The sequence below is a fragment of the Ochotona princeps genome, chromosome 15 (genome assembly GCF_030435755.1).
Source record: "Ochotona princeps isolate mOchPri1 chromosome 15, mOchPri1.hap1, whole genome shotgun sequence".
Classification (NCBI taxonomy): Eukaryota; Metazoa; Chordata; class Mammalia; order Lagomorpha; family Ochotonidae; genus Ochotona; species Ochotona princeps.
Genome location: NC_080846.1, coordinates 45,425,873 through 45,453,574, shown reverse-complemented (window position 1 = coordinate 45,453,574; position 27,702 = coordinate 45,425,873). Strand labels below are relative to the sequence as shown.

General features: G+C 44.0%; 1 protein-coding gene across 1 annotated transcript; it reads left to right on the top strand.

The window, feature by feature from the left end:
- The first annotated feature begins 54 nt into the window (after positions 1-54).
- HAL (histidine ammonia-lyase) lies at positions 55-27,679 on the top strand. Its single transcript, XM_004583118.3, has 20 exons — positions 55-791; positions 1,492-1,552; positions 1,692-1,719; positions 2,019-2,093; positions 2,205-2,277; positions 2,367-2,433; positions 2,710-2,747; positions 3,328-3,453; positions 7,828-7,967; positions 9,548-9,595; positions 10,427-10,574; positions 12,063-12,158; positions 12,256-12,314; positions 14,053-14,133; positions 15,006-15,071; positions 15,148-15,313; positions 18,826-18,960; positions 25,252-25,360; positions 25,458-25,527; positions 27,350-27,679. Exons 1-20 carry the CDS (start codon positions 545-547, stop codon positions 27,488-27,490), a joined length of 1,974 nt encoding a protein of 657 aa, XP_004583175.1. The 5' UTR covers positions 55-544; the 3' UTR covers positions 27,491-27,679.
- Positions 27,680-27,702: the final 23 nt, after the last annotated feature.

Below are 27,702 nucleotides of genomic sequence, written 5' to 3'. Positions count from 1 at the left end.
CTCCTGTGCTGAGCAAGAGCTTCCAAAGGCCTAATGGGTGGCAGAGTGCAGTTGCTCAACAGGTGTTTGTGGAATAAACAAATGAAGACAGATTACCACACTTCTTGGTGTCACAGTTGGCCAGCAGAGTGCATTTTACCATTGAGTAATTCCAGAAAAACACAGGAACATGCTGTTTATAAGCTGCTCCTCCTCGTTAGCAGATAAAAACCAGCACAGAGGGGGGCTTGCAGCACAAGCTAGAAGGGGCTCAGGCCCTCGGGGTAGGAAACCCCCGGACTTCAGTGCCAGCAGGGCTGGATGGCAGATGGAAGGTGGCCCACCTACCTGCGTTTGCTGTTCCTGCCCCTCACTCCTTTTTCAAAAAAATCAAAGGAACACCTGAGGCTCTGATAAATATTTGTCTACCACCTGAATGAGTGAAGGCGAAGGAGGGACAGTGTTGTGAAAGTTCATCTTGACCACACCCCAGCTGTCACTCCCAGATAAAACTCTGCTCCCAGAGTGTCCCATCCCGTGCCGCAAGGGCTGCAGTGGCGGAGCCATGCCCAGGTATACGGTACATGTGCGTGGGGAATGGTTGGCCGTTCCCTGCCAGGATGCGGGGCTCACGGTGGGCTGGCTGGGCCGCGAGGCCGTGCGGCGCTACATGAAGAACAAGCCTGACAATGGTGGCTTTGCCTCAGCCGACACCGTGCGCTTCCTTGTGCGCCGGTGCAAGGGCCTGGGGTTGCTGGACAATGAGGACCTGCTCGAGCTGGCTCTGGAGGACAATGAGTTCGTAGAAGTGGGTGAGTGGCTAGGGGTGGGAGAGGGGGCGCTGACTGCTGCACGCCCTGGCCAGGCTTCATCCTCCCCACAACCCCAGGGGGGAGATTCTGTTTCCTTGCCTTCAGGAAGAGGTGGGCTTGCTGGTGGTTTGCTCTGTGTAGGCACCTGCCACTCCTCTGGGACTCTCCGGTTCTCACACAACCCCAGGAGATAGGATTCCCAGTCCCCTTCAACGGTCTGTGAGGAGAAGCAAGGAGGTGCCTTCCCCAGACTCAGCCAGCTGGGCAGAGACATAGGCTGGCTTAGAACCCCTAGAGTGCAGGTCTGATTCTCTTTGCAGTCGCTGAGTCATTTTAAAGGTCTTTTGGTCCTTCCAAGGAACTCAGCGGACTGGAGGCAGGTAACACAGATTAAAAGGAGCTGAACCTGGGGGTGGAGGGTGGCGGTAAGAGGTAAATCTCCAACTTGGTGTTGCATCCCCAGTGTCTACCTCACTGCCTTTTGCTCTCTTTTATGAAGATACTCAGAGCCCTTGAAAGTATTTGGCAATGAAGCAGGCATTTTTGTCAAAGTCAAGGGCAATTCATGAGTGTTTTCTCAGTGGATAGACAACTACACCCCAGCTGTCACTCCCAGATGAAACTCTCTGCTTCCAGGAGAGCCACTATGTGTGGCTTTCCAGGTGATTTGTAAGGACACCCCCTTGCATTCTCGTTCTAGTCATAGAAGGCGATACCATGTCCCCCGACTTCATTCCATCTCAGCCAGAAGGCGTCTACCTGTATCCTTTCCTACCAGCTTTGTGCTCTGCTTGAGGGTGGGGTGGGGTGGGAGGAAGGTGAATGCAGGGGGCCCTTCTTGCCAGCCATGGGGCTGGAGTTTTGCCATCCTAACCAATGTTTGCCTTTACGTGGCTTCAGATACAGCAAATACCGGGAGCCCGAAAAGGTAAGCTGTAAACCACTTGCTTTTTGCCAAGAAAATTCAGTCTCTCCCATTTAAGGAGCAAGAGGGCTTGGCAAAAATTTCTGAGCAAACACAGGACCAGGCTCCAGTCAACTCTGTACAGCCGAGAACAGGGACAAGGAAATGCTTAAGGATGTTTTTCCTCAGCCTCTTGTTATGGAACACATTCAAGTTACACAAGTGATCAAATGTCCCAAGTTTGGTTTTGCGAGAGCCTTGCTGATCTCTTGTTAGAGCTACAAGGTCATTCCCCATCACAGAAATTTCCTTCTTTCATGCAGTACATCGCTTTAGATGGAGATAGTCTGACCACAGAGGATCTGGTCAACTTGGGAAAGGGACATTACAAAATCAAGGTATGGAGGAAGGAGGGAGGCAAGGAGGGTGAGAGTGAGGCAAGCCCTCTGGGCATTTGTGCTGCGCAGGAAAGTCTTTAACATGCCCAGTGTTGACCAACCTGTTTCTAGCTCACCCCAATTGCTGAGAAGAAGGTGCAAAAATCCAGGGAGGTCATAGACAGCATCATCAAAGAAAAAACAGGTATTGTTCTCTTTAACTTATAAAATCCTTTTCATACACACATGAAAATCTATCATATCTGATTGTACAGTGTTTGTTTTTTATTCTAGTTGTTTACGGAATTACCACCGGTTTTGGGAAGTTTGCCAGGACTGTTATTCCCATTAGTAAGCTACAGTAAGTTGAAAACACACGTTATCTTCAGGTTCCACCTGTCACCATCTTTGGTAGAGTAATTCTCCTTGGCCCAGTTTATACATGAGCAGAGTGGAGACTTGGGTTCAATGGCAGAGAAAGGAACTGACATTGAAAACACGGGCTGGCTGGCTTTATCCATTGCATCTGGCTACCATGCAACCCTTGTCAAGATGGAACCATGCATCCCTTCATTCTCCCAGTGGAAGGGATATTTTCACTGCAAGAAATCTGAGAGCTTTAATCTTTCTCTTCCAGGGAGCTTCAGGTCAACTTAGTGCGATCACATTCTGCAGGTAAATCACTCCAAGTCCTGGGTACCTCCTACATCCAGTCGGATCTGATGTATAACACAGAGCACAGTGTGAGTCAGCTAGGAATAGGTGGTGCACAGCAAGGACTAGGTGCAGGGTGTAGGAGGTGAAAAGGAAGCAGAGAGCATCAGGCAAGCGCACCTTTCAGTTGAGCCCCAGGGAAAGGCATGAACTAAGGTGGAAGAACTGGGTGGGACAGGAGCACACATCCCATGCTGCAGAGAAAATCCTGAGCATTCACAGGAGGAAGTGAAGGCTGGCATTCAGGCCATGAATTTGGATGCATGATATGGGAAACTTGGTCAAGACTTAGCACTCCTCCAATGGGGATGTAGTTGGTGATGGGGTCTGGATACTGTTCTATAGGAATTTGGGAACTGGGGGATCCAAGACACTTTCCAGGGATGGGGAGCTGAGAAAACAAAGGTGGGACTTTTACCTTTGTCTGGAATGGGCAGGCAGGAAGGAGAGAGGATAGCTGACTGTGGGGAGGGAAGAGTTGAGAGGTGGAGGTAGAAAGTGCTGTGGTGTTCCTGGCAAAAGCATCCATTGTGTTTTGCAGGTGTTGGGAAGCCCCTTAGCCCTGAGAGGTGTCGGATGCTTTTGGCTCTAAGGATCAATGTCTTGGCTAAAGGATACAGTGGCATCTCTCTGGAAACACTCAAGCAAGTCATTGAAGTGTTTAACGGTAATACAGGGGGTTCCCAGACCCATGTCTCACTGCGGTGCCCTTAGATACAGAGGGTTTGGCTGGCTGGGATAAGAAGATAAAGTAAATGATATGAGTGGGTTGGTAGAAGGGACAGGTCGGGCGGGTGGGGTGGGGAGATGGCGCCTCCCTTGATAGCTACTCATTCTCATTACCCTTCACACAGCATGTGGCACCTTTTGTTGTTGTTGTTGGTGTTGCTATTTTGCAGCAAACAGTAAAACTTTACTGAGAGAATGTTAACAGTACCAGATTAGAACAGCACGTGCAGCTTCAGTCTTTGTTCTTCTTGCAAGCCTATGGTCATTGCACCCAACCTGCTGCTGGCACTTTAACATTCTCTGACTTTGGAATTCTAATCAGAGTATTTAGGATTGTCTCTAGACTTCTCTGTTTCCTTTCACCACTTTCCTTTCATCTGATTTCCCATCAGGTCCTGCAACCTTCATGTCTTCTTCACTCTCAAGCTTCTGAATCCTTGGAATATCCTCATGTTCCAACTGTGGCTCCTCTTTTGGAGGGTTTTCTTCTCTTTGGCCTTGGCCTCTGCAGGCTGCTATCCAGTTGTCCCAACAGCATTTGTTGAATAGACCAGGATTTTCCCCCTGGATTGTTTTCAATTTTCTTGTCAAATATTAGTTGGCTATACATGTGCTCCCTTCTCATCTTTCTATTCTGTTCCATTGATCTTCTTCTCTGTTTCTGTATCAGTCTGTTTTGATGACCACTGTTCTGCATTATGTCTTGAGGTATGGAACTGTAATTCCTCCAGCTTTTTATTCTTCAGGATTGCTTTGGCTATTCATGGTCTGTTGTGTTTCCAGATGAACTTTTGCATCTTTTTTTTTCTATCTCTGAGAAGAATGTTGTTGGGATTTTGATTGGGATTGCATTGAATCTGTATGTTACATTCGGTAATAAGGACGTTTTGGTGATGTTGATCCTGCCAATCCAGGAACATGGCAAGTTTCTTCATTTTTTAATGCCTTTCTCTGTTTCTTTCTTTTTAAAAAATGTTTTATAGTTTTCATCATAGAGGTCTTCCACATATTCGGTTAGATTAATTCCAAGGTATTTAAGATTCCTTTCCAGTATTTTAGTGGGGACCGTACTTACAATTTCTTTCTCAGCCATGCAGTTATTTGAATGTGCTAGTGCAACTGATTTGTGTTCATTAATTTTGCATCCTGCTACCCTGCCAAAGTGTCTTATGAGTTTCAATAGTTTCTTAACTAAATCTTTTGATTCTCCTATGTAAAGAATCATGTAATCTACAAACAGGGATAATTTTAATTTCTCATTTTTATTTGAATTCCTCTAATTTGTTTTTCCTGCCTAATAGCTCTGGCAAGGACTTCCCACACTATATTGAACAGCAGTGGTGAAAGTGGACATCCTTTTCTAGTTCCATATCTAAGTGGAAAAGCTTCCCATTTAGTATGATGCTGGTGTTGGGTTTTTGTATATTGCTTTGATTGTGTTAGAGAATGTTCCTTCTATGCCTATCTTGCTTAAGGTGTTTAGCATCAAGTGGTGTCAGATTTTATCAAATGCCTTCTCTTGATCTATTGAGAAGATCATATGGTTTTTATTTTTCAATTTGTTGATGTGATGTATCACATTTATTGACTTGTGGATGTTAAACCATCCCTGAATGTCAGGGATAAATCCAACCTGGTCTGGGCGAATGATCTACTTGATGTACTGTTGGATCCTGTTGGCTAGTATTTTGTTGAGGATCTTTGCATCTATGTTCATCAGGAATATCGGACTTTCTCCAGGATTGACCATGTTTTAGGTCATAAAACAAGCCTCAGCAAATTTTTAAAAATTAAAATTATACCATGCATCTTCTCAGATCATCATGGAGTGAAACTAGAGATCAATAAGTCAAAACACCCAGAAAGACATGCAAACACATAGAGACTGAATAATATGCTACTAAATGAACAATATGTTAGAGAGGAAATCAAAAGGGAAATTTAAGAATTACTTGAAACAAAGGAAGGCATCAACACAACATATCAAAACTTATGGGATATGATCAAGGCAATGTTAAGAGGAAAGTTCATTTCAATCAATGCCTATGTTAAGAAATTAGAAAAGCATCAAGTAAATGAACTAACCTTACAGTTTGAAAGAGCTAGAAAAACCACAGCAAAGCAACCCCAAGATTAGCAGGAAAAAAGAAATAACCAAAATAGGGAGGAAATAAACCAAATAGAGACCTAAAGAATAATATATAAGATCAATGAATCGAAGAGCTGGTTATTTGAGAAACTCAACAAAATAGATTCTCCACTAGTCCAACTAATCAAAAAAAAAAAAAAAAGAGGGAGAAGTTACACATAAATAGCATCAAAGATGAAAAAGAAAATATAACAACAGATATCTCAGACATACATAAAATTATTAGGAACTACTACAAGCAACTATATGTCAACAAATCAGAAGATCTAAAAGAGATGGATAGAGTTTTGGACACATACAATCTACCAAAATTGAATCATGAGGCAGTTAATCGTCTAAATAGATCTATAATAAGGACTGAGATTGAATTAGTAATTAAATCCCTCCCTACCAAGAAAAGCCCTGGACCAGATGGCTTCATTGCTAAATTTTACCAAATGTTTCAAGAACTTACCCCAATTCTCCATAAGCTTTTCCAAATAATGGAAAATGGGGAGGGGGCAATTCTTCCAAATTCTTTCTATGAAGTCGATATCACCTTAGTATCAAAGTCAGAGGCACAACAGAAAAAGCGTTTGGCATCTTTAAGAGTACAACAAGCTGCTTACATCTGCCTTTAAACTCAGGCTTAGAGAGAAACTTGGATTCAGGGATGTCTGTATGTGGTTAGAAGAAGTAGATCCTCTAGAGAATATGATTGATGGGTTTGGATGTTGAATGATGGCTCTCAGAGAGCAGTTCAGCAGTTCTGGCTGCTACCTGGGAACCTGGAATCTCAGTGCTGCTTGTGTGATGGAACCATCAGACCTAGACACTGAAATGCCTTTTCCTGCAAAGATGGAATAGAAACGTGAAGTGGTTGGGAACTCACTAGTAATCATGAAGCCAAGGAGTGGCAAAATTTGACGCAACTCATCCCTTTGCTGCTTACTTTTTTGGACAGGAAAATTCCGATGTGGGGGCCGGGTTTGCAAAGCTTGGGAGGCCTCGTTCTTTGTCACTGATAAGGATAAGCCTTGTAGGTCAGGGAGGTGCAGGGGCTGGAGTGGAAAGGGGAGAGTGGGAGGAGAAACTGTGTCAGGCAGTCACACCAGGCAGAATACATACTACGAATGCAAATGACCCATGAATATGAAATGAAAGCCAGTGAACAGAAATCTGAATGAATAATTCATAGTAGAGAGGGCTGAGCTGAACAGACCAGTTGTGATGCAAATCTATTCTCTACTTGCTGTCTCTATTACTACCCTGATCTGCCCTGCTATGAATGTCAAATCCCACCCAGTTCTTCAAGCTTGAAGTTGTGAAAACTTAATGAATGATTCTGAGGCACCTTGGGGTCCCTAGAACCCTGAGATGCCCTGAGGGCAAACTGCAATCTGTAAACTCAACTTGTACGTAGTACTGCTCTCTCCAGCGTTAACAGTTGAAAAACCACTGCTGTCAGTGTCTGATTTTATTTTAGAAAAAAAAAATGGAAAACTTTTTTGGTAACATTTTTGGGAATTTCTCACAAAATAATACGTTTAATTATAAATGGTGGAGACTGAAAGAATGGGTGGCAGCAAACAAAAAGGAGACTCATTTGCCATGACTTCACCTTCAGAGAGTCCCTGTTAGCATCCTGGTGTCATGTCTTTCTAGAACATTTCCATATTACGTTCCTACCTAATGTTAAAGAGTTACATATTTCCCAATACTCTCCAGAAACATTTAGTGGCTTCCTACCATTCGGTAACATAGACATGTTTTAACTGCATGTTTAGACCATTTCTAACTTTTGATTCTCACAAAGGAGAATGTAAAGAACAACTAGTTCCCAATCTTATCTTTAAGATACACTTGTAGAATTTATTAAATGAAATTGTCTAGTCAGATGACAGCTTGCACATTTGGAAGACTTTGCTCCTAGAAGGCTGCCTCTCACTTCCTGCTGTCTCTCACTTCTTTTCATCTTGTAACTCCATCCCTCTCTTTCTTTCTAAAACAGCTCAGCTGGGCCCCCTAAGGATTAGTTGTACCTGAGGAATTCTCATTCCAAGGTGTTCATGGCCATAGAGTGATGCTAGGTGGTGTGGGGGTGGGGGAGTGGGACTTCACCGCAAAGTGAGACTATGCAGAATGTTGCCTCCATGAAGTAACTCGTGCCTTCTTCTCTCCCAGCCTCCTGCCTGCCCTATGTTCCAGAGAAAGGCACTGTTGGCGCCAGTGGAGACCTGGCCCCACTCTCTCATCTGGCTCTAGGCCTAATCGGAGAAGGGAAGATGTGGTCTCCAAAGAGTGGCTGGGCTGATGCTAAATATGTAAGACTTTTCCAGTAATCTCCATGTGTCATCATTTCCCTAGGTTGGACGTGGGGTAGATGTAGATGGTTTATAGCACAGCTCCGGCCTCTGTACTATCTTTATGGATGAGACACCTGAAGCTTAGAAGTCAAACTAGGCAAAACTATCAGCATCCATCTCTGAATATTAATCAGCTTTCCAGATTTTGTGATTGCTTTTGTGGAAAGTTGTTACTCCCAAGAAGTTGCTGCCAGAATCAATTGCAAAGATCAGATAGTGTCACAGTTTTACTTAGGAGTTTGTTTCATGGATACAGAACTGTGTGGTCATAGCCCATATCAGTTGGCCTCTGGAATGCGGGTTCCACTTTAATTCCAAGTTCCCAAGGCTTGTTTTTCAATAAAACTTCCATGTTTTCCTCACCGATCTTTAAATTCCATGGGAGGAGAGCAAATAATCTGCCAAAATCTTATCTCTGGGCAGTTACTGGGAGGCCCTATAACCAGTGAAAGAGGCAAGGAGCTGAGGAGGAAGAAAGGGGGTAATGATAATAGCAATAACTCAACAGGTTCCAGACGCTCTTTCTCCGACGCAGCCTTACCTCTTTTGATCGTCAGTCACCTTCACCTCCTAGTCAGCCTGACCTCTCCAAGTAGCAAACCACACATGTTCTGGTTAAATCCCAGGATGTTTTTTCCATTATCCATTGATAGAATGTAAATGTAAAGGGGCTCACAAGAGCCTTGGTTGTCATGTAATCAATCCCTCTAATCTCTCCTACCCAGAGTTCTCCTGTGCCCTTCCTTGGCTCTCTCCTAAGCTCTTATGTGATTATTTTCCACTGCACCTTTCGTAGTCCATGCATCTGTGGGCACACATGAACTTGTCTGTCTCCATTTTTTTTCTTCCCCCCAACCCTAGTCCAACACCCAAAACAGAATCTGCATATGATAAATACTCAAATCCACTTGTGAAGTTGGTCAGTGGGCTGGGCACTCTCTTCCTTCTACTTGAAATGTCCCTCTCCCCTTCCCTAGCAGGTCTGTTGCAACTCTTTAGGCCCCTCTTATTCCAGGAGGACACATCTGCTTCTATTCTCTTGTTTCCATGTAGCAGACAGGACTCCATGGACCCTTCTTGGTTGGTGCGTACCTATTTGCCCCCCAAGCCCCACCTTGAGGTCCTGTCAGAATTTGGATCCAGTAGAAATGACAGTAGAGGGCTTTTAGCCCACACCCTAGAAGAAAGAGTATAGACAACGAAGAGCATGACTTTAGCCTGCACAGGTGTCTAAAAACATCAGTACAACAGGTGAATCACTAAGGTAGAAATTGAACACAGGGCTTAGAGATCAGAACTGGTTGTGTGAAGAGAGAAGCCCCCTAAGTGTAAAATTAGTTGGAAGATAAATTGCCTTTCAGACTAAAGAACTAGAGGCTAGAGCAGAGAAGATGAACAGAGGCAAGGTATGGAGGTCTAGCCTTATATAAGATGGACCTTTGTCCCGACAGATCTGTCATTGGGTTCTATACAAAATCAGATATAATAGGTTGGTAGTTCTCTAGGCTCCCATTTTTACATTTGTAATCATTCTACAGGTGCTGGAGGCTCATGGATTGAAACCAGTTGTTCTGAAACCAAAAGAGGTAGGAGAGAAAAAGAAAATTTGTATTAATAAGTCTTCAAGCAATAGTTTTGGTTTTAAAGGAACAGTGTTAATGGTTCCTTAAAATCAGTGTAGGGTACATGTTTGTTGAAAGTCGTTCACTGAAAAAGGCACATTCAGAAGATTCTTTGTGTCAAAAACGCTTCAGGATTTTTCTCTCAGAATCCCTAACAAATATTCCAAGATCCCTTAGGAAGTGCTTAGCCAAAAGCGTTGGGCCAGAATTGTTCCTTGTGATCTTCCCTACCGTGATGGGATGTTAAAGAAATGTAGTGGAACAAAGAGCTAAGAATTGTGTGAAAATCCTTCCAAAGGTTCACACCACACAAACACACACACACACACACACACACACACACACACATACAAATGGCATCAAAAGCTAAGTTTGTTTTGGTGGGAAAATTTTTGAAACCCTTGTGCAACGTGGGGTCTTCAAAAAATTTAGGAGAAAAAGTCAAGTGTAGGTTTCAAAATTGCTTTGCACCAAAATAAGCATCTTTTAATGCCGTTTTTCATGACCTGTTCAAAATTCCCGGTTATGTGCAATCTGCATTCCAGAGCTGCGTGGCTGCCTGGGGAATGGACTTCCCCCACGGGCATCTGTTGGCTGTAAGTATGTCAACAGATTCACATGTGGCAGCATTTATTACTGAAGTGCTTAAATCAACGTCCCTGCCCTGCACTTTAAGAAACACGGATCGGCTGATTGGCTCAAGTCTCTCTTACGAAAGCAGAAGACACAGACTCCACTTACATGTAGCCTCGTTGCAGTGTATTCAGCAGGAAACTTTCCCTTCCCTCCCCGAAGGGCCTGGCGCTCATCAATGGGACACAGATGATCACCTCCCTGGGCTGTGAAGCTGTGGAGCGAGCCAGTGCCATCGCACGCCAGGCGGACATCGTCGCGGCCCTGACTCTGGAAGTGCTCAAGGGCACCACCAAGGCCTTCGATACTGGTCAGCATGGTGCCCTCATCTGAGTGTTACTTATCCAGCTAAAGCTGGGGCAGGAGATGGGGTGGGGGTAGGGCATGGGTTGGAGTCTTCAGACGCAGTCCTGGTGGGAGTGGGTGGTGAGAAAGGACAGGTGCCTGTGGCACATCCGGGGAGACTTCACCTGCTTCACCTGCATTGTGCTGTGCTTGGCCCTTGGGAGCGTACATGGCCGGAGAATCAAGTGAGTCAGGCTACGTCTGGGGCAGGCTCTGAGTTGTCTTGGGCATCTATTCACAGATGGGTTTAAGATTGATCTCTATTAGGAAACTAAGTGAGGACGACCTGGAGAAGCCGTAGCTTATCCAGCAGATAGTGAATTTCAGACTCTGTTGTAGGACAGAATACTGTTCCAAAATGACTTAGATGAAGCCCACTGTTAGACCCTTCTATTATTAACTCTGTATTTAGTTACTTATTACAAATCTTTTTTTCATTTGTCAAAAGATTTTTTAATCTTTCTCTCTTTGAGTTATTTATTTATTTATCTATCTATTTTTTAATGATTTATTTATTTTTATTACAAAGTCAGATATACAGAGAGGAGGAGAGATAGAAAGGAAGATCTTCCGTCCGATGACTCACTCCCTAAGTGAGCAAAACGGCCAGTGCTGTGCTGATCTGGAGCCGGGAGCCAGGAACCTCCCTCAGGTCTCCCACACAGGTGCAGGAACCCAAAGCATTTGGGCCGTCCTCAACTGTTTTCCCGGCGCCCATATGGGATCCCAGGGCGTTCAAGGCAAGGACTTTAGCCACTAGGCCACTGTGCCGGGCCCTCTTTGAGTCATTTAAAAAACTTTTTTCTGGAGTCAAAATAATTGTTTGTGTTTATAGGGTCCAGAAGCCCAGTTCCTTGAAAATGACCAAGTGTCTTGACTAAGATTCCAGAGAAAACACACAATTTGCTCTCAGATATTTAAAGGAAAAGAATAGATAATATGGGGCTCAGAGCAGTAGCATAGCGGCTAAAGTCCTCACCTTGAACGCGCCAGGATCCCATGTGGGCGCCGGTTCTAATTCTGGCAGCTCCACTTCCCATCCAGCTCCCTGCTTGTGGCCTGGGAAAACAGTCGAGGGTGGCCTGAAGCCTTGGGACCCTGCACCCGTGTGGGAGACCTGGAGGAAGTTCCTGGCTCCTGGCTTTGGATTGATGCAGCACCAGCCATTGCGGCTCACTTGGGGAGTGAGTTATTGGACAGAAGATCTTCCTTTCTGTCTCTCCTCTTCTCTGTATATCTGACTTTGCAATAAAAATAAATAAATCTTTAAAGAAAAGAATAGATAATATGAAAATGTTGCTTATGCAATGATGTGTTGACCCTAAGTGGTGATGAAGAACTCCCAAGATCCCCTCAAGGAGGGCCATATCAGCCTTTTGGCCGGTCCTGAGCCATACCTGGTAGTTTGCTCTTTTACCAGAACTGCTCATACTTTGTTGTCTGTGAATTCTAGACATTCATGCTGTTCGCCCACATCGTGGACAAATTGAAGTTGCTTTTCGGTTTCGGTCACTGTTGGATTCAGACCATCACCCATCGGAAATAGCAGGTCTGGGCATAGTTATCTAAGTGGGCTCGTTTGGTTGTATGTTTGAGCAAGAACTGATCATGTATTTCTTCCCTCTTCCCCTGCACCACTTCCTCAGAGAGTCACAGGTTTTGTGACCGGGTCCAGGATGCATACACCTTGCGCTGCTGTCCACAGGTAAAAGCAAAAACCCCAACAAAATGTTTTTCCCCAAAATTCAGAGGGAAAACGGAAAAACAGCACAGTGTTAGCCAACCATGTAGTGGTCAACTGTAGTCCAAATTTCTTTTATTGCCTCTATTGAAAATTTTGTTTGTGGTATGTCCATTGACCCAAACATTATAAAGTTGCTATTCTCTCTATGGTAAGCATATCTTGGAATTGCTTTGTTTTGTTGCTCCTTTCAGAATCACTCCGCAGACACCTTACTTGGTTTATCTATTATCATAACGTTTTTCAGTAAGATTTATTTATGTATATATTTGAAGGGAAAAAAGAGAAGCAGAATGAGAAGCAGGGAGAGGAAGAGCTCAAGTTTTCATCTACTGAATTGATCCCCATATGGTGGCATCAGAGTGCCCTAATTGATACAAATTTTTGTTACTAATATCACCACAACCAGTTAATAGAGTTTTACTGGTTCTCCCTGTTAGATACAAGTTGAGCCAACCAATTAGCCATGTGCATAGTAAAGTCTAATCATATCCATAATTACATCTTATCTGCCTCAGCAGTCAGGTATAAATCATTACAGCTGAATATATGAGATGTAACAAATAAAAAAAAACAACAGATAACCTCAGGTGGCATCACAAATCCTGTGTTGCAATGCTCATTTACATGTGGCAGCAGCAACCAAGAGATTAACGAGCATGTCAAGAAACAATGTCAGCTTGTGCCATGGCCCCGTTCTTACTGTGCCACTGAGTCCCCAGGGCAAACACTCTCATTTTCTCTGACTCAGCAGGCTCTGCTCTGGCTGGCTTCTTAGATGGCAGATTAAAAACATGTATGGGAAAGGATTGCCAGATGAGTTCAGCAGGAGGAGAAGTCCTGGTTTGGCACTTCCCTGTAACTCCAATAATGATAGCAGACCATGTGGCAGGTCCTATTCCAGGGTCTTCCATGTACATTATTTAATATTCCCGATAATGACATAAGTACTCTTCCTCTCATTTTGCAACTAGGAATGAGGCCCAGACTTAAGTACTTTGCATAGAGTCTATTTGCTCACTGCCTCTTTCCTTCCTTGATCTCTGAAAGAAGCCAGGGGCGGGTGCTGCTTTGGCACGTGGTGCCTGCCTTTGGCCTGCCCCACAGAGCTGCTCGTTTTTGAGCTTCTTCCCTTGTGATACCTTTGTGCTTCATGCACGTAACCTCCTTGGATAACAGCTACCATCTGAATGCTCTCTGTGGGTCATATTCAGGGGTTTGTGTGTGCCGTGTTAAGTAGTTTAAGGGTAAGTTCTGGGGTCTGTTTTCTAAGTCTGTGTCTCAACTGTTAACTCTGTCACCTAGCTCTCACACTAACTGGCTTGTGAATGTGCCTGTGTCTGGAACTAGCATGCTCTCTCCTCCACGGAGCTAATTCTGGATGAATAGAGTATGAAGGGACTTCAAAAAGCTCGTGGAAAATGAAGTCAAAAGCTAAGTTTATTTGGCTGCAAAAAGTTTAAAATCCCTGCATACTAGAGGTGTTCAGAAACTGAGTGGGCAATGCTTATTATGAGGCATTTCAAATTTTTTACACCAAAATAAATGTATTTTCATTAAATTTTCCACTGACTTTTTAGAACCTCCCTATTTATTGCCATGGTTATAACTGTAAAGCACTTTCTGTGGGAAAGACAAAGTATTTGGTTATTTATTTTTTTCTTATTTTGATTTATTTTTTCTTATTTTGATTATATTTTAGATCCATGGTGTGGCAAATGACACAATAGCATTTGTGAAGGACATCATTACCACAGAACTGAACAGCGCAACAGATAATCCTGTATCTTTTGAATGTCTACCAAACCTCCAGGATAGCATTTCTAGCTGGTAATTTGAAGATCCACTTAAACAGTAATTCTCAGTTTAGCTTCCTTCCATAGCATAAATGAACAGGTAGCTGAGGCTCATAGAGCATGGAGGTGGGCCAATCTGTGGATGCAAAGCCCATGGGTACAGAAGGCCAGGAGTAGCATTCTGTCACCCTGTAGGCAAAAGTCAGCTCTTCAGAAGCAGGAGGGAGGATCTGTTACTGCCTTGGCCTGGTTGGGGGCCTGCTTAAGCATATGGGAGAATGGAATTGTTGCTGACAATAATAATATTCAGTGGGTCTGAAGTTGCCTTCTGCTAAAGCAGATTGGTGAGGATTTATCAGTAGGCATCTGCTGTTGAAGCCTGCCCTGGACCACTGACTGTGGCGTTCCAAAGTTTGCCCAGGATTGATTGTTCTAGACTTTGTGGGAGTTGCTCAAAAGTGTCTTCCATTCTGAAGATTCTTTTTGGAAAGGCCCACAGTGCCCACCATGCCCATTTTAAGGGATGCTCTGGTCTTCATTCTTAGTCTCAGGCTATGAATCTTTTGAGAGTAGATGCAGATCACTATGGTAGTACAGGCACAGAGTTTGAATATTGCTGATTTCAGGAGAAAGCATCATTTCATGTTCACTGTTTCATTGGTCCCCAGTTGAGTGGCATGATTCATCTTTAAGGTTGGTGCCCATTTATGCTGAAACAGACTCAGGGAACATGGTCTCTTCTTTCTACTACCCATCTTTTTACAAGGACTGTCACCTGAAAGACATAGTAGATTGGGAAAAGAATTGTACTTGAAGTGATCAACCAACGCTGTGTTCTAACCTTAACCTATTTTGAAAGATGGTCTTTGCCAGTAGGGGTGAGACAATCTCTGGAGGAAACTTCCATGGTGAATACCCAGCCAAAGTAAGCTTTTTAAGCTTGCCTCTCATTCAGAGTGCATATTCTGGCAGAGGCCGACTGAATGGAGATTCTTTTGCAGGCCCTGGACTATTTGGCCATTGGCGTCCATGAACTTGCTGCCATTAGTGAAAGAAGAATTGAAAGGCTTTGTAATCCCTCGCTCAGTGAGCTACCTGCCTTTCTGGTGTCTGAAGGGGGTCTGAACTCGGGATTCATGATAGCACATTGCACAGCTGCAGCCCTCGGTAAGGATTCTGCCCTTTGCCCCAGACACAAGTCTGGTCAGCTTAGGGTTTTTCCATTTTATCTAGATATGAAATTTTGTCTTTGAATAAAATCTACTTTTTCAGCACTTTTTCTACCCCTGTCAATAAAAATGTAGCAGGTTGACTTCTTAATTATCTCTTTAAGTTTTCAAAATGAATTGGTGATTTTGCTTTGATTTGTTTGAAAGTTAGAGCTAAAAAGAGAGAGACACAGACAGGGATCTTCCATCTGCTGGTCCACTTTCCAGATGGCTGCAAAGACTGAAGTGAGGCTAAATCAAAATCCAGGAGCCAGGAGCCTTGAGCCTCCTCTAGGTATTCCATGTGGGTGCAGAGCCCCAAGCACATGGGCTGTCCTCTGCTGCTTTCCCAGTTACATCAGAGAGAGCTGGATCAGAAGTGGAGCAGCTAGGACTTGAAAAGGGACTCATATGAGATGTTGGCACTACAGGCAGTGGCTTAACGCATTATGCCACAGCAACAGCCCCAGCAGGTGGACTCTTTAACACTTTTTAGAAAAACAAAGTAAAACCCAAGCAATGTTATAATGAAATATAACAGTACAATATTTAGTTGTAAATACAAGGGTACTTCAAAAACTTCGTGGAAAATGGTGTTAAAAGATACATTTGGAATCCATGCACAAAACATATTTTCCATTAACTTCTTGGAAGCACTTAAGAAATTTCTCTAGAGAAAGAAATTTTAAAAAAGTATTTGTTTCAAAGGCAGAGAGAGATATACAGAGAATGTCCATGTGCTGGTTTATTCTCCAAATGCCTGCAATGGGCTGGGGCTAGGCTGGGCCTCAGGCTGGGAGCTAGGAAAACAATCCAGGTCTCCAACATGAGTATGCCAGCCTCATTCCTCGAGCCATCATCACTCTTCCTAGGATCTGTGTTAGCAAGAAGCTAGAATCAAGAGCTGGAAGTGGGAGCTTAGCCCAGTTCCTCCACGGTGAGAGTCTAGTGTTTTAGTCACTAGGATAAATGCCTGCCCCCCTGGAAAGCAACTGATGCTCCATGGCAGCTTCACCTTTATAGCTTTTCCCAATTCTCACCATGAAGACTCTCAGAAGGAAAGAAATAGACCAAGATGGTGATTTGTAATTTGAATCAACCTGAATAAAAAACTTGGAATGTATTTCATTAGTTATACCAACCACTGAAAACAAAGATAAGTTTATAGTTTTCAAGATTACCTAGAAGTAGCAGGGTGTTCTCTAAAAAGGTTGAGCACCAAGATAGCTGGTTTCTGACTTGAGATTGCAAGTAATTCATCATAGCCATGCCTGGCATGGAGTTTCAGAGGTCCCACCAGTATTCGCTCAATCTTCCTATTGGCACCACAAGGCAGATGCAGTTGTCTTCGTTGCACAAATGAATACCTGCAGGTCCAAGAAGTGAAGTGACTTGTGCAATACTTCACAGCTAGTAAGATATTGAACAGAAGACAAACCCAGGCTTTTGGCCTCCCACATCTATGCTCTCACTTCAGTTAAAACAAGACCTCATTTTAGTCAGTATGTAAGCCTTAAGACAGGGCTGCTAGTTTAACAATAATGCAGTCTGTCCAGTGAATTTTGAATTGTCCTGTACAAACATATCCTGAAAAATCTGAAATCATGATGGCCTGGGAGGTCCTTTGTTTTATCAACACTACTGTCCCAAAAGGCCTAAGGGGCAAGACCCTGAACCTGACTCCCAACTTTACGATTTCCTTACCTGCAGTATCTCACTGAGTCTGATAACCCTGTTAATCACAGTTTACTCCTGCCTAAAACAAAGATGATAAATGTACTCCATGGACCCACTTTGAGAATAAAACTAACCAACCAATAGAAAGCCTTAGAACTCTGCCCAGCACCTCAGAAGCACTAAGGAGGTATTAGCCGCTGTGAATAATTACTCCTAACTCCTTCCACACCTAAGCCTCTGATTAAAACCCAGCACAAACAACCAACGACGAGCCCCTGAATTCACCTTCTCCTCTGAGCCTGGATCTTGTATCTGTTCTGTTGCTTGCTGATTACAATACCCTGTAAAGGAATATATTTCTCATAATGGCAAGCCGGCAGTCGGGGAAATGGTAATCCGTTTCCAGAAGCCTTTTGACCTTGGGAAGCTTGGTTTAACCGTCTTGTGCTTCCCAAGCCCCCTTTGCAGTTTTAGCCTGTTTTTGTTACAGTGAAATGTTTCCCCTTGTTTGGCCACTTGCAAATCATCTTTCTGAACAAGCGTCACTACATATGCTAGTTTAAAGGCTCAGGACTTGGGACTTCAGGACCCAAAATGTGCCTAGAGTTGCTGATCACCTTCACTGGGAACTAGAGGACAGAAAACAACTGAAGCTTCTCTGAGTGACTTTCTTGTTGTTGTTGTTGTTGTTGTTAGAAAGGCAGATTTATAGACATTAGAGGCAGAAAGAAAGATCTCCATCCACTGGTTAATTCTCCAAGAGGTCACAACAGCCAGCTGAGCTTATCTGGAGTTAGGGACTTCTTCTGGGTTTCCCACATGGGTACAGGGGCCCAAGGCTTTGGGCTATTATCTACTGCTTTCCCAGGCCACAAGCAGGGAGCTGAGTGGGAAGAGGAGTAGCCAGAACATAAACCAGCACTCATATGGGATGTTGGCACTTGAGGTAGAGGATTAGCCTGTTGAGCCACCACACTGGTCCCTCTCATGACCACTTTTATTATTTTTTTATAGGTTTATTTTTATTGGAAAGGTAGATTTACAGATAGAAGGAGAGACAGAGAGAAAGATCTTGCATCTGCTGGTTCACTCTCCAAATGGCCACAATGGCTGGGGCTGAGCTGATGCGAAGGCAGGTACCAGGAGCTTCTTCTGGTTCTCCCATGGGGGTGTAGGATCCCAAGACTTTGGGCCGTCCTTGACTGCTTTCCCAGGCCCCAAGCAGGAAGCTGAATGGGAAGTGGAGCAACCAGGACGTGAACAGGCACCCATATGGGATCCTGGCACATGCCAGGTGAGGATTTTAGGCACTTAGCCATTGTGCCAGGCCCAGAACCACTTTCAAGTTCAATAAAACAAAGAGGAAAAAAGAACTTTGGGGTTGGGCCTTGATTAAATTCCGGAACTGGGTAGGAGGAGTTCCTGAATCTCGATGCTTGCTGTGTAACGTGCTGTCTTTGACATACTGTATGGACATCACCTGGAGTTATTACGCCAGTAGAGGTGCAGGTCATGATCCAGTTTGAAAAGCCCCAGTGTGGACCATCCCAGGAGTTCTACCCATTCCCAGCTCCCCATCTTAGAATTCAGGATACTTATAGAGTCTCTCTCACTTTGAGGGACAGGGTGAAGGCTGCTTCCTTTTCTCAGAGTAATTCTGCCCACTCTGGAGCTTCAGTCATGGTGCTCCCAGAGAGGTGCACCCCTTGTCGTGGGTCCTCTCAGCGGACCCATGTGTCATTTGGTGCTTTAGCCTCCTGAGGACACTGGTTAATGTGTACTGGTCTCTTGCAGTTTCTGAAAACAAGGCTCTGTGCCACCCTTCATCCGTGGACTCTCTCTCTACCAGTGCTGCTACGGAGGACCACGTCTCCATGGGAGGGTGGGCAGCAAGAAAGGCCCTCAGGGTCGTGGAGCACGTGGAGCAAGGTAATGGCCGGGACGAGGGTGGGGTGAGGGGGCTCATGGATGATCTGCCATATTGGTGATCCTCAAACTGGGATCCTCATTGGCTGCCTCAGCATCACCTGGGAGGCGGTTAGGGATGGGAATTCTCAGACAGAGGGTGGGGATAAATTCAACCTGTGTTTAATGAGCTCCCCACAATCAACTTTCACATGCTTTTATCAGCCTGAAAAGAAATTCTGAGGCTGTTCTCTCCCCACGATTCCCATTCCCCTGCCCCCCAGTCCTAGGCAATCATTAATTTAATTTCTCCTCTACAGATTTACCTATTTTTGCATTGATGAGTCATATGCTATGTGGTTATTTGTGACTGACTTCTTGTACTTGGCTTGATATTTATAAGGTTCATCATATCATAGCACATGTCAGCATTCGCTGCCTCTTTCTAGCTAAATATTGATCTATTGATAAGCCACATTTTTAAAAGATTTATTTATTTTTATTACAAAGTCAGATATACAGAGAGGAGGAGAGACAGAGAGGAAGATCTTCCGTCCGATGATTCACTCCCCAAGTGAGCGAAACGGCCGGTGCTGCGTCAATCCGAAGCTGGGAACCAGGAACCTCCTCCAGGTCTTCCACGCAGGTGCAGGGTCCCAAGGCTTTCGGCCGTCCTCGACTGCTTTCCTAGGCCACAAGCAGGGAGCTGGCTGGGAAGTGGAGCTGCTGGGATTAGAACCAGCATATGGGATCCCGGGGCGTTCAAGGCGAGAACTTTAGCCGCTAGGCTACTGCGCTGGGCCCAATAGACCACATTTTGTTTGTCCATTTGCTAAAAGATCCTTGATTTGTCTCCACCCTTTCACTAATATAAATGATGCTTCTATGAACATATGTTCTCATATCTACAGTAGAATTGCTAGGCCACACAGTCACCAAATGTGTGAGCACTTGGTGTATGAACATTTAGAAGATGACTTCTTAAGGATCTTCCTAGCTGGTTTCCAAAGTGGTTGTGCCACACTGTGCTCCACCTGCAATGCTGGAAGGGGCCAGTTTCTCTGCATTATCACCAGTGCATGTTGTTATCTGGGCATCTCGGTGTGCTATAAGCATTCACTGCTCAGATGGTTTCTCCATTGGACATGTTGCTCTGACCAAAAGCTCTGAGTTACCCTTTTCAGTCCTCTTCTCAGAAAAACCAAGCCTCTGTCATCTGATAATCTCATTTGCACTCTTTCTCTGCCATTGATGCACACTATAAACTAGGGTGAGCATTTGAAAACATCGTTGAGACCACACCACATGCCTCCTGTAAATTTCCCCAATGACTTCCTAGTGTTCAACGCAAATCCAACCCCCTTCCTGTAGTCCATGAAGCTCCCCCGATCTGACTTCTGCCCTCACTGCCACCTCTCTCTGTCCCATTCTCTGCTTTGGGTCACAGTGCTGTGCTTGCACATTTCTCTTTTCCCCCTATTTTTTTTTTTTTTTTTAGATTTGTAGTGAAAAGACAGATGTACAGAGAGGAAGAGAGACAGAAAGATCTTCCATAAACTGGTTCAACCCCCAAGTGGCCTCAACGGCTAGAGCTGAGCTGATCTAAAGCCAGGAGATAGGCGCTTCTTCTGGGTCTCCCATGTGAATGCAGGGCCCCAAGACTTTGGACCATCCTTGACTGCTTTCCCAGGCCACAAGCAGGGAGTTGGATGGGAGGTGGAGCAACCTGGACAGGATCCAGTGCCCATATGAGATCCTGGCACATGTAAGGTGGGGATTTAGCCACTAGACCATTGAGCTAGGCCATGTGCTTACACTGTTCAACAAATGCATCTCTTCCTCAGCAACTTTCTGGCTGTTGGCTTGCAGCTCTGGGTTCCTTGTGGTCCCCTTTCTGCATACATCTATATAACATCCCAGATTTCATCTCTGAAACCTTCCCTTCTCACCCCAACTGAAGCACCCTTCATTGTTCTTTCTCCTTTTTTTCCTCGCCAATAGCACTTAGTATCATTGATTTCTAAGGTTTGTCTTTCCCAGAAAAATGTAATATCCATGAGATCTTGTCTGATCCATTACATACCCGCTTGGACCTGGAATATATAGATCAGGTGTTCAAATGTTTGCTTGACAATGAGCTGGGTGTTCTGTGTCACAAGCAGCAATCTTTTTTAAAAAATTCTTTTATTTTAATAACCCTTACATAGTTGATTAGGGCACAAAGGGCTACGGAAAGTGGGTAAGACCATTGTTTCCACATTAATATTAATTTTTTCCTGTATCTGGGGTAAGCAGAGAGATAAAGGGAAAAGCCCCACCAGCCTTCCACCCATCCCAGGTCCCTGCCGTGGGGCATGCTCCGAGGGTCCTGCTCATGCAGTTCTGATAGTTCAACAGTTCTGAACTGCACAAGCAACAATCTTAGTAAAGGAATACAGGCACATACTAGCTTAGAGGTTGATGAAATGAATATTGTTAAAGTTTTAAAGTTTTATGGATATACATTTGCAGTCCTTTTTAGTAGGACTAATATTTGATTAGGATAACCTTATTTATGTGTTTTCTACTGTTAAGGTCAGCAAAATAATCATATAAAACTAAATGTATTTCCAGAATTCTTCCGATTATTTTCAATGTGTTTTAAAATTATTTGCAGGTGATTATTAAATCATAAACTATCAGCTTGTTTCAAAATAAAGGAGATCATGTTAAAAAATTAAATTAAGACACATTAGGTCTCCCACATGGGTGCAGGGTCCCAAGGCTTTGGGCCATCCTCTGCTGCTTTCCCAGGTCACAAGCAGGGAGCTGGATGAGAAGTGCAGCAGCCAGGACATGAACCAGTGTTGATGTGGGATACCAGCACTTGCAAGGGAAGATTAGCCAATTGAGCCATTGTGTCAGGCCCCTAGCGGGTCCATTTTCAACGTCAAAAAGACAAATCAGAGTTGTTAATTAATGTGCCAGAGGCTGTACAGCTAATGACAATGCTAGAATGGCTGATTCAATTTTGCTTTCTTATTCATTCCCTATGCCTCCTGATTAGAAAAAGTAAGCCCCCTGTCCTCATAGATTCTCGGGCTGACTTTGGCAAGATTGTCCTAGATCTACTCCTGTGGACATATCTCAAAGTAGGACTCCTGCGAGTGGAGAATATATTCTTTTAGTCAGATGCCTGTAGCACCTGTGAAAATGAGGATTAGACAGTGATATAGCTGACTTAACAATATACTAACTTTCTTCTAGTCATCTAGGTGTCTTCTCACCCATCAGCTCCCCACTCAACTTCTTTGATCAAGATGGATGAGCACAGTTTCCCATCTCCATCTTTATGTAAATTTAAGATGTTTTTAGTCTTGTAATTTCTTTGGCTTGAAACACCCAGTACATAGTCCTTCATCAAAGTCCTGAAGGACCCAGTTAACCAGGAAGTGGGTATGATTGTTCTGGAACTAACTCTATAGTGTCCATACTAATACTCTCAGGATCACTAAAATAGAAATTGTAGAAATTAATGTCTTACCAACCTTAATTATTCAGAAAAGCAATTTTCTACAGTCTTTCTTAGCTAAGGCCTTTTACAATTGTATCATACAATTGTATCATAATTGTGCAAACTGTATCTTGCTGTATTTATTAGCGTCTAAATGATGGGGAATTTCAATAGAAATGTAATTTTAGATTAAACCATTTTGTATTCTATTATTTACAAAGGAAATAGTTTAGGAGCTTAAGGGTGATCACTTTCCTTATCAGTTATTCCCAATAGAGTTCTAAAAACCTTTGACTTATTTTCTTTAAAAGATTTATTTGGTTTACATGAACATCACAGTTGGAGTTATAGGGAGAGATAGTGGATGAAGGTGCCACTTCTGGTGCCAGCATCACATGTGGGTGCCAGCTTGAGTTCCGGCTACTCTACTTCCCATCCAGCTCCCTGATAATGCACCTGGGAAAGCAGTGGAGGATGGCCTATTGTCCCCAGATTTTGGATCCCCAGAAATCATCAGGAGTCTAAAGTTGATTCCAATGCATAAGGGCAGTTTATTCAGACTAGTCTGGGCTCCCAGCCGCCTCCAGCCCAGTGGGACTGGGGGAAGGCAGCAGCAGCAGCAGAAGCCCCGAGGTTGGAAGACACAGGGTTTTTATAAGCTTCAGGCCAATTCTGCATAATTCTACAGTCACGATTGGTCAGTTTGTCAACTTTTAAAAAGAGCAAGTTAGCAGGCTTCTATTAATAGGTGGGGTTAAAGCAAGCAACTTTCTTTTTTGTTTTAAAGATTTATCTATTTTTATTGGAAAGTCAGATATATAGAGAGGAGGAGAGACAGAGAGGAAGATCTTTCATCCAATAACTCACTCCCCAAGTGACCACAAAGGCCAGTGCTATGCCGATCTGAAGCCAGGAGCCAGGAACTTCCTCCAGGTCTCCCACGTGGGTGCAGGGTCCCAGTGCTTTGGGCCATCCTTGACTGCTTTCCCAGGCCACAAGCAGGGAGCTAGATGGGAAGCAGGGCTGCTGGGACACAAACTGGTGCCCATATGGGATCCCGGTGAGTCAAGGCGAGGACCTTAGCTACTAGGCCACCATGCCCGGCCCTGCAACTTTCAAATAGTACAAACTGGTGTGCTATGGGGTAGTGAGAAACTCTTTTTTTTTATTATTAATTATTTTGCATTATGTGACAGTTTCATAGGCTCTGGGAATCACCCCACCCCTCCCCCTTCCCTCCCCCCTGGTGGATCCCTCCACCTTGATGCAGTATTACAGTTCAAATTCAATCAAGACTCTTTCCTTGAAAACATATACCAAGCATGGAGTCCAGCTACTTATTGTCCAGATGGGTTGAACAGTTTCCTGGGGAGACCATTTCTGACCCGAAGTTAGAGCTGGTAGAATATCATCGCAGTCAATTAAGAGTCCCAATATAACATCAACAGCAATTTGCAATATTATGGAATTGACATGGTTTTGAGTAACCAGTATGTTAAAAAAAAATAATAAAATATGGGCTCGGCAGTGTGGCCTGGTGGCTAAGGTTCTTGCCTTGATCCCATATGGCTGCTGGTTCTAATCCCGGCCGCTCCACTTCCTCTCTGTCTCTCCTCCTCTCAGAATATCTGACTTTGTAATGAAAATAAAATAAATCTTTAAAAAAAAAAAGTAATAAAATAAAATAAAAAGCAAGTCCTAACCACAACCTATGATTAGCTCATTGACATTTCAATTTTAGTTTATATACAGGGCCGGCTGCTATATACCTTAAAATGGCTATAAGGTACCATTCAGCTGTCTCGTGTCTATTTCATTTTAGTATTTAGCCATTTGTTGTGTTGAAGTATAATTTTGCTGATCTTGGCAGATTTTAGGATAATCTAGACTGGCTTGTAACTCTAACAAGACATTTGTCGACATTTAAGGTGCTGACTTCCTAAAAAAGACTCCAAAAGCAGTAGAAATCGAGACCAAAATAAACAATTGGGACCTCATCAAACTAAAAAGCTTCTGTACAGGTAGAGAAACAATCAACAAAGTAAAAAAACAACCTACAGAATGGGAGAAGATCTTTGCACACTACATAGGAGATAGAGGGCTGATCTCCAGAATATACAAAGATCTCCAGAGAAACCAAAACACCAGAACAAACAAACTGCTCAAGAAATGGGCATGGGAAATGGGCAGACATTTCACAAAAGAACAAACCCAAATGGCAAACAAGCATATGAAAAAATGCTCAAGTTCCCTGGCAATAAGGGAAATCCAAATGAAGACAACAATGAGGTACCACCTAACTCCAGTAAGGATGACACACATACATAATACCACCAACACTTGCTGGCGAGGATGTGGGGAAAAGGGAACCCTTCTCCACTGCTGGTGGGACTGCAGACTTGTACAGCCTCTATGGGAATCAGTTTGGCGAATACTCAAACAACTGAAAATCAACATACCATATGATCCAGCAATAGCACTCCTAGGGATATATCCAAAACATCTCCTACACAAGAGCAACTCTTATCTAAAAGCACACCAGGGGCCTCCTTCCTGAGGAGTGTTCTGCCTACGTGACCTGTCAGGTGTCATGACGTAGGCTGTCAGTCCTGGGGTTCACACAGCCCTCCTGCCAGCTAAGCAAGCAAGGCAGAAACCACAGAGGCAGAAAACACTGAGGTTCCTCAGGCCCAAGTGCTTGGGCCCCTGCACTCACGTGGGCTCTCCTAGCTCCTGTCTTCAGCCCTGGCTGTTGTGATTTGTATTTCTCAAGCATGAATTCACACTTTAACCACCCATTGCTCTTGCATTTCTTGTTTCAGTGCTGGCCATCGAGCTTCTGGCAGCATGCCAGGGCATAGAGTTTCTACGTCCCCTGAGAACAACCACTCCACTGGAGAAGGTCTATGACCTGGTGCGCTCTGTTGTAAGGTAAGGCCAACAGGTCCCTGGAGATGACAGCGTTTCAGACCCATGAGCCTTGCCGCATTTACCGTCTGGCTGGTGGGTTGCTGTGCTTTCTCTGTAGACCCTGGATAAAAGATCGCTTCATGGCCCCGGATATTGAAGCAGCTCACCGGCTGCTACTTGAGCAGAAGGTAAGCTGGCTTGCTGCCTTTTTTGATCATTATGAAAAGTCAAAAAGAGAAAAGGGGTGGGAAGCAGGAGTGGAAAAGCATTGTCTTCCACTGTCTCCTTACTATTCCATGGAAGTAAAAACACAGGCTACTACAAAGCCTGTGATAAACCCTCAGATGCCTGGTCACCTAAACAGCATCACATTGTATGACGATGATGATGATGATTTGAGCAGGGGAAAGAGAAAGATCAGGAGAGTTACTATCCACTGGTTGAGGTCTCCAATTCCTGCTAGAAACAGCCGTCCCCAGCTGGGGCTGAAACTGGGAGCCAGAAACGTATTCCAGGACTCCACACAGGTGGCAGGTGCTCAGAGACTTGCGCCATGAACAGGGTCTGCACTAACAGGAAGCTGGGATTTGAAGCCACGCCCTCTAATATGACTAAATGGCCCTGTGAAAGGGATTTTAAATGGAGTTTCAGGAAAAGTACTTGCAGGAAGGAAACAAAGAGCAATTATTCATCCCCTCCCTTAAAATAATCTTTTTTCAGAAGCATGAGGATCTTTCAAAATATATATAGAAAATGGAATTAAAAGCTAAGTTTATTTTGAATTTTTGAAAATCCATGCACAGATGAATCACTAAAAAATGTTTATAGAAAGTACATAATATGGGAGGGAGGAAGGGAGGGAGGGAAGCTATATAATGGCTGCTTTCTCAGGCATATTAGGGAGCCAGATCAGAAGTGGGGTAGCTGGAACTTCAGTGTCTATATGGGATGCTGGCACTGTAGGTTGAGATAGCTTAACCAGCCACACCACAGCACCACCAGCCCTTCTTTGATCCTCATGCTTATCATTTCTAAGTGTTCTTGCCCCTCACTCCTCATCTCCACTAGGGAAGCTGTTTGCCAGCTACTTAAGGAAAAGGTGTGAGAGGCTGGCTTTCACGGGAATGCATTTTGGGAAGCCTTGAGCAAGAAAAGCTTTCTTGCTGGCCACAATAATCAGTAGTGTGAACAAGCACCTGGGTTTCCATCTGAGATGATAATATGTTTCAAAGATGAGGTTGATGGGTAGATGAAAATCTGAAGAAGGGCCTGAGGCAGGCTCCCCAAACTGTGCTGTGGGGCGAGTGGATCTGGGGGACCAAATGCAGATTTGGTCTCAACAGATTTGCTGATGTTGCTAGGGAACAGGTCACACATTGGGGTGAGGTCAAGGTCATAGGGTACCTGTGACCTGAAGATAGAGCAAAGGGCAAATCGAATAAATAAACTGCCTTTCATCAATGCTTGCATCCCTTTGTGGACAGCAACTCTTTCCACAGAAGTCTCTAGATGTTATCTGCTATTTGCTGCTTTTGTTTGGAAGAGGAAGCAATGCAAGCTTTTGTGGGAGAGTGGGATTAGCATAGCAGTTAAAGTGCCCGTGTCCCACGGTGGAGTACCTGGATTCAGTTCCTAGCTCTGGCTCCAGATTCCAGCTTCTTGCTAATGAGACCCTTTGAAGGTGGCAGTTGGGTCCCTGCCATCTATGTGAGAGACCTGGAATGTATTCTTGGCTCCTGACTTCAACTCAGCCCAGTCCAGTCCAGCCCTGGCTCTTGTAGCCTTTTGGGAAGTGAATCAATGGGTGAAAGAATTCTCTGTCTCAAATTAAAGAACTTCATGGTAACTTTGGAAAAGTTTTGGACTTGGTGTTTTTAAAGCCTTTAATGCAAGCAGCCATTGTGTATCCAAGTCAGGAATAGGGGATGTCTGACTTGAGATGAAGTTGATGTTTAATGACAGCTGGAAACAAGGTCGTCAGTATTTAATCTTTGTTTGCTTATTTCTCAGGTTTGGGATGTAGCTGCACCCTACATTGAAAAGTACAGAATGGAGCATATTCCAGAATCACGGCCTGTTTCTCCAACAGCGTTTTCCCTGGAATCACTCCATAAGAAAGCCAACAAAGTCCCAGAGTCTGAGGATCTTTAGTGGGCTCTGTTCTGGATTATCAGGTCAGATAGCTTGGTTGAACATAAAGCAGTACTATGATGAAAGAGAACTAGGAACCTCCCTGGTAAATCCACCCATTTTATAAGCAAAGCTTATTTCCACTAAAGCTTATTTGTGATTCAGCTGGTGGCAGAATTGCAGGTGCTAAATTCAGTATTGTGTCCTTGTGTTTGCTGCATCCTTTATTTTCT